The 12437-nt window shown below is 38.8% G+C and overlaps 1 protein-coding gene and 1 non-coding gene across 3 annotated transcripts in view; one reads left to right on the top strand and one right to left on the bottom strand.

Annotated features, from left to right (window-relative positions):
* Window positions 1-9472, bottom strand: part of CFAP43 (cilia and flagella associated protein 43) — a 115131-nt gene extending 105659 nt beyond the window's left edge. Inside the window, exons 1-3 of one of the 2 annotated variants that reach the window (XM_037804837.1) lie at window positions 9272-9330; window positions 7670-7923; window positions 2062-2158 (exon numbers count right to left, since the gene is read on the bottom strand). In XM_037804837.1, coding sequence (XP_037660765.1) covers window positions 2062-2158; window positions 7670-7923; window positions 9272-9330 — 410 coding nt within the window. Of the gene's footprint in view, window positions 1-2061; window positions 2159-7669; window positions 7924-9271 lie in introns of both variants that reach the window. The other variant, XM_037804838.1, reaches the window with a different exon arrangement.
* Window positions 1525-1628, top strand: LOC119511026. Its single transcript, XR_005212117.1, has one exon. It is a non-coding gene; the product is annotated as a U6 spliceosomal RNA (small nuclear RNA).
* Window positions 9473-12437: the final 2965 nt, after the last annotated feature.

Here is a 12437-nt window from a genome sequence, read left to right as displayed (position 1 = left end):
TGGAAAAAGGAAAAATTGTTTGGGCTTGATTTCTGATATCATGCTGACTCATTTTCCATTAAACCTCTTTGAACAAAACACAAACTTTTTACCTTGTTTTGACCCCTATTGGACATTCCCACAGAATGTAACTTGTCATAGTGTCTGATTAACAGGCCAGGTTACTGGGAAGGGGGAGGGGAAATGGGGAGTTATTGCTCAATGGGTACAGAGTTTCTGTTTTGAATGATGAAAAGTTTTGGAATAGATAGTGGTAATGGTAGCATAACTTATGGATGTCATTAATACCATTGAATTGGACACTTAAAAATGGTAAAAATGACAAATTTTGTGTTATATATTTTTATCACCATACAAATTTAAACAACATAGCATCTTAAACTTAACTGTTCTACCAGGCAGTACAATCAACATGTCATATCAGTTTTAGATTTAAACTCTAACCTGTAAAATCACACCGGCCTTTATCAGTGAGGCCCAAGTATGCCTGTGTCCAAGAGAGTCCAGAGGCTTTTGCTTAATGGGTACAGAGTTTCTGTTTGGAGTAATGAAAAATGTTGGTAATGGATGGTGGTGATGTTAGCACAATATTGTAAATATAATTAATATTACTGATTGTATAAAAGTGATAAAATGGGAAATTTTGTGTTGTATATATATGTCACCACAATAAAAATTAAAAAAAAAGAGAGAGAGGCCAGAAGGGGAATTTTTCTCTGAATTTTTCCAATTAAAAATATGTCATGGCTCAAACAAAACACATCTGTGGCCCAGAATTGACCTAAAGATCACCAGTTTTGAACCTCCAACTTAAAAAAATGAATACCATGAAACAGGCACTGTTAGAAATTGGGCATACATTTACCTAGTGATTTCTTAGAAAAACCATATTTAGGAGAAAATTGTTACGCCCATTTTATAGAGGAGGAATCTAAAGGGGCGCAAGAAAACTTTTGAGGGTAATGAAAATGTTTACGATCTTGATTAAGGTGATTTCATGGGTATATACATGAGTTATACCATATATATGAGTGGTTTATTATAAGTTACTTATATCCAAAAAAGCTATTTAATGGGGAAAAAAACTCTGCAGAAACTAAATGTGGCTCTCTGAATTCTTGATTATTACATTTTTATGTAAGAAATGCTACTATGTAAGACGTATCCTCAGCCATTCCTGGGACATTTTGTACTTCCCCTTAACATGACATCCCTCCCTTCCTTCATCCCCTTCCCCCTGCCCCCCCAAAAAAGTCTATCTTATGGCTGGAAGACTGAGTACAGCTTTGCAGTTGGCCTCACGAAAAAGCCCAGCAAAGACCAGGTATTTTCTATTCAGCTGGCAAATGTAGTATAATGTTCCACTCTCTGAACATGTATTGTTTAATGTTTCTGAAAACAATAACTTTAAACAGAGCTCTAAATAGAGACCATCCGACTCCAGAAATGTACTTCAATTTAGTTTCAACATTAGTGGAAAACATGCAAACAACTCAAAGTTACACTTATTTTAAGAAAAGATGAGTGCTTGCTTCGGCTGCACATATACTAAAATTGGAACGATACAGAGATTAGCATGGCCCCTGTGCAAGGATGACATGCAAATTCATGAAGCTTCCATATTTTTTTTGAGTGATTCTGAGCTTGACCTAAGACCTTCCCTTCCAATGTGAATGGGGGTGGGGTGTGGGAGCCACTTAAAACAGCTCATCTATTTAAATGAGTTTTCATAATAAAGTCTTAATAAAATGATGGCCAGATACAGAAAAAAAAAAGATGAAATGTGATGTATTCATAAATGTACTCTTCATCTGACTAAGGAAATATTACAACATGTTAATAAAAAAAGAAAAACTAATTTAGCTCTCAGATCATTTTTGCCCTGGCTGCCAAATTTTATGCTTCAACATAGCAACTATGTTAAATCTCAGATTAAGAATTTATTCCTTTCATTTTTCCTTCTTTCAGGTTTTTCAAGTATATTTCTTTTAACAAAGTCCAAAAGGATAAGATTAAAATGTAACCCAGTAAAGAGACTTCTGCCAGGACACTACAACTTACCACAGAGCCAGTTCAAATTCTGGGAGAGAAGAGTAACTAGCCAGGTATGTGCCACAGTAACTGAACGCAAGTAAAGTGTAGTCCAGAAGAACATTGCCTAAAATACAAAAGTCCATTAGGGGGATTAAATTATCACATTCGGACTAACTATAGTCTTATATTTTATCTCCCTTTTCTAATGATGTCTGTATAATTAAAAAATATTTAGCTCTTGGAGATCAGACTTCAATTAGAGATATGAACAAAATGGACTTGGTTAGGACTAAGGCAAATCAGACTGAAGGGTAAAGGATGATATTGACTGTGTTTTAAAACTTCAACTTCTGTGTGAGACCAAAGGAAGAGATGTTTCTTTGGTGTAAAATCTATATTTTCTGTAGCACACTATATAATTTAACCTGTATGGTCAGTTTACGTGCAATATCATAATTACATGGGACCTTGAATAGGGAGTGAGATCTGGATGCTTTGTACAGATATTGCATACGTACAGATATGCAAAATCTGGGCAGAAAATAAAAAGTATTTGCAAAGTCCCCTTGAGGGACTGGGGGAAAATGTGGAAATATTAAACTTCCCCACATGGGGAATCCCTGATATTCTTGCAAGCATTGAGGACTACCAGTTTAGTAGGCCGAGCCCTCAATCTTGGGGCTTGCTCTTAAGAAGCTTGTTACTGCAAAGGAGAGGCTAAGCCTACTTATAATTGTGCCTAAGAGTTACCCCAGAGAACCTCTTTCGTTGCTCAGAGGTGGCCTCTTTCTCTAAGCCAACTCGGCAGGTAAGCTCACTGCTCGCACCCCTACATGTCCCAGGGGTGTAAATATATCTGGTAATGTGGGACATGACTCCTGGGAAGAAGCCTGGACCCAGCATCATGAGATGGGGAAAGACTTCTGGACCAAAAGGGGGAAGAGAAATGAAACAAAATAAAGTTTCAGTGGCTGAGAGATTTCAAATGGAGTTGAGAGGTCATTCTGGAGGTTTTTCTTATGCATTATATTGATATCCCTTTTTAGTTTTTAGTTTATTAGAATAGCTAGAAGGAAATACCTGAAACTGTTGAAATACAATCGGTATCCTTGATTCTTGAAGATGACCATATAAATATATAACTTAAACGGTGTGACCTGTGATTGTGAAAACCTTGTGGCTCACACTCCCTTTATCCAGTGTCTGGACAGATGAGTATAAAAATGGGGACAAAAAGTAGTAAATGAATAATACCAGGGGAGGAGTATGGAATGTTTTTTACTTTTATTTTTATTCTTATTTTTATTTTTTTGGAGTAAGGAAACTGTTCAAAAATTGATTGTGGTGATTGATGAATGTACAACTATATGATGATACTGTGAACAACTGATTGTACACTTTGGATAATTGTATGGTACATGACTATACCTCAATAAAATTGCATAAATAAAAAACATTTAGCTCTTGGAATAAGAGATCTCCTAGCTGATTTCTAAGAATATGAATAGAAAGCTAAGAGCAAAGTTAAGATACATTTTAAAAAGACATCAGAGTGAATGAAAACCATAAGGACATCATTTCTATACTTGAATGCAGAACCGAGAATACTGTATATATGTCCTGGCATGATTTTAAATGACTCAAGAGCCATAAAGTAGTCCATGAATATATTGCAATTAGAAAAGTTATTCAAGCAACTTTAAAAACCTTGTCAAACTGTAATCATTCTAGCTTATTTCCTTATCTCTATACCTTAGACCATATCTGGCCCTTAGCTAAATATTTTCTAGCTCTTGGACAAGTATAAAAAATTCTATTTCCATTGGTATCTATAGTTCAGGAAATGCAACATGACTTTAAAAGTCTTAGGAACAACATATTTATTTAAAATGCACATCATGGGGATGCTAAAACAGGGAAGTGTCTGCCTCTGCTTCCCTGAATAGGGCACTCTGATTTTCCCTCTCCTTGTATCTGCTTTCCCCTCAGTGTTGCTCCACATGTGCAACTTTCGCCTTCTACTAGGTCTGTATGTTTTACATTTGCGTCTCTACGGCTTGCTCTGTGTGTTTTTTATGTGTGTTTCTTGCTTTCTCATTTTGACCATAGAATAACCCTAAAACATGACTTTTTCTCATTTGTTGAATTTACTCAGCACAATCTAATCAACAGAGAAAACTCAAATGTATTTAGTGAGCATTCAATGGAAAAATTTCAAAAATTTCTGTGGGATAGAGGTCTTAGCAGAATGAATTTCTACCCTTAATATACAGACATTTTCCCCCATATTTGAAGATTACTTTGTATTTTTGTTAAATTTATTTTAAGTTAATACATTGTTTTTGAAGAAAATTGTATTTATATATATATATATGAAGAAAAATATATCTTCCGTAATCCTAGTAACAAATTTGGGAAATTTCTGGTATTTTCTTTTGTGTATTTACTTATAAAACTATACACATATATATTTTATTTAAATATAGCTTTGCTTTTTATAGCTACAGTATTCATGGATTAAATTAATATATAATCCATTTTAAAATGGAATTTGGATTATACTATACATAGTGGCATTCTATTGTTTTCTTACCTTATATTTAGCATTTAACCATGTACTTAATAATTCTTCAAAAATGTGATTTTTAAGTTGCATAATGCCCCCTTATGGGTTGTTTTAACTTATTTATCTATATTCATATTTCTGGAAATATAGGCTGTTTCCAATCTTTTGCTATCATAAATGACAATGCATTTAACTCCTCTGCACACAAATATTTGATTTTATTTCTCATTTTCTTAGGATTTAATTCTATTTCTAAAAGTGGATTTACTGGGTCAAACAGAATATATTTTACTTCCCAGAAAAACTGTATCAATATATATGCTCACCTTCTTCAAAAACGAGTGCTACCAATTGCACTGCACTCTGCCTACCAATGATGCTTAAAATTTGTGATCTTGATAGACAGAAACATAGCATCTTGGGTTAAAATATATTGTTTTTATTAATATTGATATGGAACATTTTTTGGTTTGGCCCTATGTAATTCTGTGATTTGTCTGGGCAAGTCACTTTTCCATTGTTCTAATGGGATGTATTTTTCTCATTGCTTTGGTAAGTGCTCTGAAAATATTTGTTAATCATAATTTGTTCCAAATATTTCTCCATTTGCTGTTCACCTTTTAATTGTTCACGGTATAACTGATGTTCATAAGTTTTCAATTTTCATGTAATTAAACATATCAATCTTTTCATTTTTAATTTCTTCTTTTGTGTGCTTGGAAAGTTCTTCCCCTATCTGAAATCAGTGCAATAGTTTACCAAATTTTCTTCTACTTTTTAAATGGGTTCATTGTTTACATTTACCTCTCATTTTCATCTGATATATTTTGATGTACAGATTAACATGAGTATCCAACTCAATATTTTTGTTCAAACAGTCAATTTTCCTAACACCCTTTTTGAATAATCCACATTCTCCTCAATTTATGCATGTGGGAACTTCTTTCACTACATACTGAGTTTTCATATATTCTAGAACCTATTCCTAGTCTTCAAAAAATAAAAAACTTTTCCACTGATGTGGTGATCACTGCCCTAATCCAACACTCTTAATTATTACACCTCCATAATCTTAAAATAATCCTCTCCCCTGCCATCATTCTCTTTCAAATTGGTCTCCTTCTCTAGTTTTTGTTCTTCCAGAAGAACTCTGGAATCATTAAAGTACTCCTTGCTCTCTAAAACATGATAAACCTATGAATTACCTTCTGTGAAGGATAACAGAAATATATTTATAATAACCAGGCATCCAGGAATATGTCTCTATATATTTAAATATTGTAAATCAGTGATTTTTGTAGTTTTATTTATCTAGCTCACTCACATTTCTTCTTGTATGATTTGTAAGTATTTAAGCCTTCAAGTTAAGCATCCTCTTATTAGCCCTAGTAGTTTTTTAGGTAGTTTACTTGGATTTTCTAGGTAGACTATCACATTAGCCATAATGTCTTCCCTTTCACATAGCTATAATTTTTTTCATTTTCCTACTTTATTGCATTGGCTAGAATTTCCAGGTTGATAGTAAATACTAGTGATGATATAAATATAAATTTATTGTGAATGCCTTTTAGGGTTTCATTACTCAATATTGCGAGAATCAAATTAAGTTTAGCTTTCACACAGGGTGGGGGCATCTTGGGGAGATGGCAGAGGGTCAAGAAGCCAGGCTGTAATCAGTGGCCAGTCCTCCTATTTATCTGCCCACTATCCTTGCAAGGTGGATAAAATAGCTTCATAAGTCCTTACCAAACTAGCTCAGACTGGCTCTGCAGTTAAAGAACAAAGGAAAGAGGGGTGGAGACTTGTTTCAAATGTTTCAATTTCACCTAGGAGACTTTTTTCAAATGTCTCCAATTTGGGAGGGCTGCATGTTTCAAATTTGCAGGGGGTTGTTAGGCCTGTGGAATAGAATGTAACCTCTGAAGTATTCAGCCACTGGAGAAACAGGGGAGGGAGGGACTTGCAGGTTAGGCATAGGAGATAAATAGTGCTGAGTCTATTGTTCTGGGCACCAACCCCCCACATTTTGGCGGTGTGCCCATTCTTGCAAGATGGTGAATAAATTCTCTTCTTCTCCACAAATGGGTGAGCGTTTATTCCTTTTTAGGAATAGTGCTTGTTTCCAACAATATGAATGTTGGTTATTAGCCTGAGTTAATTTTCAATTTCTTAGGCAGGGCTAAAGCTAAATAACCAAGCTTGGGAAATTTTTAAGATGAAGGGTAGTTAAATTCTGCGCAGACAGTTCCCAACTTGGTTATAGATTATGTTTTAAAAGTTGTTTTAAACTGTTAAGAACACAGACAAATTTCCCCTCAAATCAAATGTTTTAAAATATACTGAAGCTCCCTGGCTTGTCTCAAACACTTATTTGACCTATAAACCTACAAAACTAAGACCAGCTTCAAGCTCTCCCAAGTTTTCTATCTATAAATGAGGGAACTGTTAGACTGGGTTTCCAGTAGTAGGCTGGTCAGGTTCAGTTGTATCTATAAATGAATCAATAATAACTCAAATGGTAGGTAACACTGTTTGAGTACATATGTGTTTATATTTCATTTATCATCGCTATGGGCCTAACATTAGGTATGATCATTACTTCCATTTCATAGATGCAGACATTGCCTTTAGAAATTGTCTTTAGCATTCACCTGGATTTTCTATAAATCATCAACAAAGAAAGAAAGTATTGTTCTGAAAAAGGTTTTCAAACTGAATTTAGTGCTACAATAATCTTCTAGCCCAGTCCTTCTCAAAGTTTTATGTGCATATGAATCATCTGAGAAATATTGTGAAGATGCAGATTCTGATTAAGTAAATCTGGGGTGGGGCCAGATTCTGCATTTCTAACAAGCTCCAGGATGGTGCTAATGTTGCTGGAAAGTAGACCACTTTGAGTAGGAAACCTCTACTCCACTCAATTAAATCCTTAAGTCATCTTGATTTCCTCTTTTAAAATTTGTATTTAATTAAAAAAAAACACAAAACTTTCATTTATAAGAACTAGATTTGGTCTAATCTTACAACAAAATCCTTCAATTAAGGCAAAGTAAGGGTCCTGCAGGATACCTTTTAATTTGGTCCTTTGGGTCAATCCAGGAAAGTTGTAGACGTAGATGATGGGTTTTAGCTTCCGATCAGAAAAAGCCACAACTTCATAGGGAATGTTAGTTGCCACTACGCCCACAATTCCATTCACACATTGGAGTATAGTCTTTTTCTTGGTTTCGATATTAAGAAATATTACATAATTCCCACAAGGGTAGCAAATGGTGGTATTGTTGACAAAATGAACATCCTGCTTAGGGAATCCTTGCACCCATCTTTGGGAAGAAGATATGTCACCATCAATATAATAAAGCTCAAATATTTTTTTCTATCTTTTTTAACAATGCAAACGAACATCATCAAAATCTTTGAACTGTATCTATTCTCTGTTCATCTTCTGCTGCCTAAAATAACCTAAGACAAAAGAACATATAATGCTGGCTGTACAACCAGTTTGAGAAAATAAACTATAGCAATTTAAATGTAGACCTAAAGTTCAATAGGCCTCAAGTGCCTTCTTCAGAGAATTTTTTCTGATCAAACCTGAGAAAGTTTCAGAAGGATTTCTGGAATTATGAATACTTGGAAAAGAATAAGTGGAAAAGCATCAACAGAATGAAAAAGGCTTGATCCTAATAGAAAACACAGATGCATACCATGCCACTTTTTTTTTTACAGTTTTCATTTTAAATACACTTTATAAAGCAACTTTGAATAGAACAGCAAGCTTTGTGGTTGTTAGCAGAGTAGGAAAGTGCTTCTTTACAAAGAAGAAGAGTGTGTACTATATTTTATATCTATATAGATAAATGCAGAAAATAAAAGGAATGAAGTCAACATGAAAGAGTAGATAGAACATATATTTAAATAAAGAGTATGTGGTGTGTGTATGCTAGAAGGAAGGAGACTGAAATGACGGGAGATGCTATTTTATTTAAATGTTAAAAATATACTTGAAAATGGCAGAGAAGCCAAGTGAGGGACACTGGTTTGGTGAATAACCTCAAGACACTGAAGAGTACAGCAGGATTGGCAGAGAATGCTGTATAGAATAGAGTGTGGGTAATATTCTATATAGAATGTGGAAGGAAAGAAAAACCATCTTTTATCTGTGCAGCGTCCAAGTTCCCTTTAAGTGCAAATAAATCCAAAATTAGTGGAAGGGAGTTAGAAGAAAGGGATCGACAGCTCTACCTTCGAGGAAAAATCAACAAGGACGGCAGGATGGGAGTTGTCACTGGGATGTGGGTTTGGGGGAAACGGATCACTGAAGAGAATACTGAGCCCGAAAGAGGAGGCAAAAAATGGAGGAATGAAGGAGAGGAATATTGGGTAAGCAAGCGGGAGGGTCGCAGAAAAATCGGGGATGGTTGGTGGGGGTGGGGAGAAAGGACAAATGAGGACGGGGTCAGAGAAAAAGGGGATGGGTGTTTCAGAAAGAAGAAGCCATAGGGAGGAAGTCTGCGGAGGAAAGACTGAAGTCAAGGGCAGAGCAGGTCTAAAGAATGAATGGAAGAAGAGAGTAGGTAGAGAGTTATAGAGGATAGGTAAAGACGGGTAAGTAGAGTGGGGGGACGTTTCCAAGGGAGACCGGAATCAGTCGAGGGGCCGTGAACGCCGCACCTCACTGACAAGGACGCGCCGGTGGACTGATAGGGGGTCTCCTCTCGACCCTGCGCCATGAGCCGCGTTTCTCTCAGCGGAGTTGCCGGCCGCAGACGCCAAGTCCAAGTTCCAGGAGGCAACCGTTACTCCGCTTAAAGGATGCCTGACCAGCGCGGCCTCTACTGTTTACACCCGTATCCAGGAGACCATAAAGCCGGCGCCCATTGGCTTTGAGCTCTCGGCGCAACTCCCTCTCTGGCTAAGCGGATTGGTGGAAGCGCTGCCGTGTTTCGGCCAATGAGCGATCGGCGAGCGAAGAAAGGGGCTGCGCTGTCTGTACTGGGTGGCCCAGGCCAGGGTTAATAATAGTAATAAGTATCGACCACAGCTGGCATTAATATTGAAGACTTACCGTGGTAGTCGTTATTCCAAGCGCCATAAAGGCATTATTTTATTTAACGTGGTCCCCCAGCAACCCCATTTTACAAATTAGAAAAGGGAGGATAAGAGAAGTAACTTGCCACGAGGCTACAAAGCTAAGTGGGGTTTAAACCCAGGTCTGGTCTAAATCCAGAGCTTCAAGCCCATAATTACTATATTAAACTTTCAAATATACCCTCTGCTGTCTCAGAGAACTGAAATAGCCTGATCCAAAGGTCTGTCCTTACTCCTTCCCCCTTCCCTCCCATCTCCTCCTCTCCCCTCCTCTCTCTTCTTCTGGTCTCTCCTGTCTTCCTTCCTAGCCACTGTCTTGCCTTCATTTCCTTCACATATTTATTGAGCATCTTCCATGCTTTGAGTTGTGCTAATCACTTGGAACAAGAGTGAACAAACCGGATAAGACTCCTTTATTGCTACTTAAGACACTGGTAAGGGCCAGGAATGAGGGGTGGGGAGGGAGGGCAGAGGAGAATAGACATCCACCTGATTCCATAAATATAGAATTATAGATCAAAATAAGAACCAAGAAGAAAAGGAACATGATATTATGAGTGCTTATGTTCGGCCCTCACCTAATTGGATGAGCAGTGCCAGGGATGATTTCTGTGCCCATTTGCTGTTTTAGCTGAGAATGAAAGGATAAGGAGTGATTGAGGGGGAGGGGCAGGGGAAATCAGCATTTGGATATTAAGCCAGGTCAGGTCAAGAGATTGGACAAACTGGGATGGGCAGTGCAACTATGTGACTGCAGCAGAGTGAGATGAGAAAAAAACACTGAAGATGAGGCTGGAGAAGGAGCCAAGGGCCAGGTGAGGTCCAAGGTGAGAATTCAGGTCATTATCCTAAGAGCTTTGAAAAGACATTAATTGGTTTTAAGCAGGGCAATGACCTTATCAGATTTATGTTTATAAAAGATCATCCTGGCTGTAGGAAGATTGTCTATTAATTGAATGGGAGAGCAGGGAGAACAGAAGTAGGAAGATCTGTTAGGAGTCTATTTCAGTGGTCCAGACAAGGGAGAGGAGTAGTAGTGGAGATAAAATGGGGTTTCTCAACATCGACACTATTGACATTTTGGGTTGGATTTGGGGGACTGACCCATGCCTTGTAGGATATTTAATGGTATTCCTGGTCTCTACTCACAAGATGCCAGTAGCATCTCCCCAGTTGTGACACCCAAATATATCTCTGGACGTTGCCAAATGTCATGGAGGGAGGCGGGGAGGGGACAAAATTGTCCCAAGTTGAAAATCACTAATAAGTCAATTTTTAAAAAAGTTATTATAGAAGGTAAAAATATTAGGACTTGGTGGTAGATTAATAAAGAGGGGTAAGAGAAAAATCAAGGATGCTCCTATATTTCTGATTAATACAGTCAGAGATGGTGGTGCCCTTCACCGAGATAGGGTGAGAAGGAGTAGAGATGTGTGTTTCTGCCCTAAAGAGCTTCTAGGCTGACATGTGAATACCAAGCAAATGTGGCACTTAGTGTTTAGGAATTGCACAAAATTGGCTGATAAAATCCCATGTTTCTAAGTCACAGGGAGAAGTGGCAGAGGGGAAACATCGTTTTTCTCTCCTAGTACTTCCTAAGCCCTGGGCAGTTGCTGGTGCCACTCCTTCACTACTTTGCTTATTTGTGTTTAGACCAAGCCCTATATTCCTCCCCACCCTCCACACAGACACAGACACCATCACCACCACCAAACACCTTAACCATAACAGAGTTTTAAAGCTAACACCGGAGATTTCAATGGGGCAAGTCCTGCCACTGCTTCCAGAGTAAGCAGTAGGTAGAAGGTGTAAGGAACTGCGAGACTCTGGGGAAGAGATACTGACCAGGGCTATAACCAGTCAACACGCCGGGACTCTGAGCTTCACTGTGCTGGGGCAAAAGAGGAACTGAATAGAATCAAACTGAAAAAGCAATCTTACCTCTTGAAACCTTGCCTTTGAGAAATGGTTAAAAAGGGAGCTCTTCAGCTGGGTTTCTGGAGATATGCTTGGCTGATATTCAGGGATAGATTCCTGACTTCTTCACTGTGCCAGGCCTTTCTTTCTTAACTGGAAGGGGAACTAGAGACCATCCCAGAGAATGGGGTGCAAAAGATAAATCAGGATTTATTTTGTAGATGAGATTAACATGCTGCCCAGGTGCCTGGACAAGCTGGCGCCGAGCTGTCGATAGGTGGAGAACAAGAGTTCTGGAACCGTCTAGAATGAGTACTGACCCTGGCTAAAGATCTTGAAGTCAGGCAAACCTTGGGCGGGAAGCTTTGAGGAGGGAAACCAGTCCCAAGGCGGGTACCACATGAGGGTAGCCGGGCCCGGGGTGTGGGATGTGGGGAGGTCCTGGTCTGGCGTGGCGTGGCGTGGAAGGCAGAATGGAGACCCACCTTTGGGTGGGTGAAAGAATGGCTCTGAAGATTTCGAGCCTCTTTTGTGCATCTCGACGTGGTCGAATCTTCTTGGCCAGCACAATGAATACCGTTCGGCACAACTGCAACCCGCCCTGTTTTAAGAGATACCGCCATAAAACCGAGAAGTCCGGCTCTGGGTCGCGGCCTCTGGGCCGCATTTTCCTAAAGGCGCTGGGGCCGCCGCGCTGCCCTGCTCCTTCTCGCTGCGGGTGGGAAACAGAGCGGGGGCGCGCGGGCCGGGGTCGCACCCCGGAAACGCTGGGCGCCTGGGAACCCGGGCTGCAGGGAACCCAGCCTCCGCCCAGCTGGCGGCCGCCTCCGGC

This window comes from Choloepus didactylus, chromosome 15 (genome assembly GCF_015220235.1).
Source record: "Choloepus didactylus isolate mChoDid1 chromosome 15, mChoDid1.pri, whole genome shotgun sequence".
NCBI lineage: Eukaryota > Metazoa > Chordata > Mammalia > Pilosa > Megalonychidae > Choloepus > Choloepus didactylus.
Note: the sequence above shows the minus strand (reverse complement) of the source record. Positions and strands in the feature narration are given on the sequence as shown.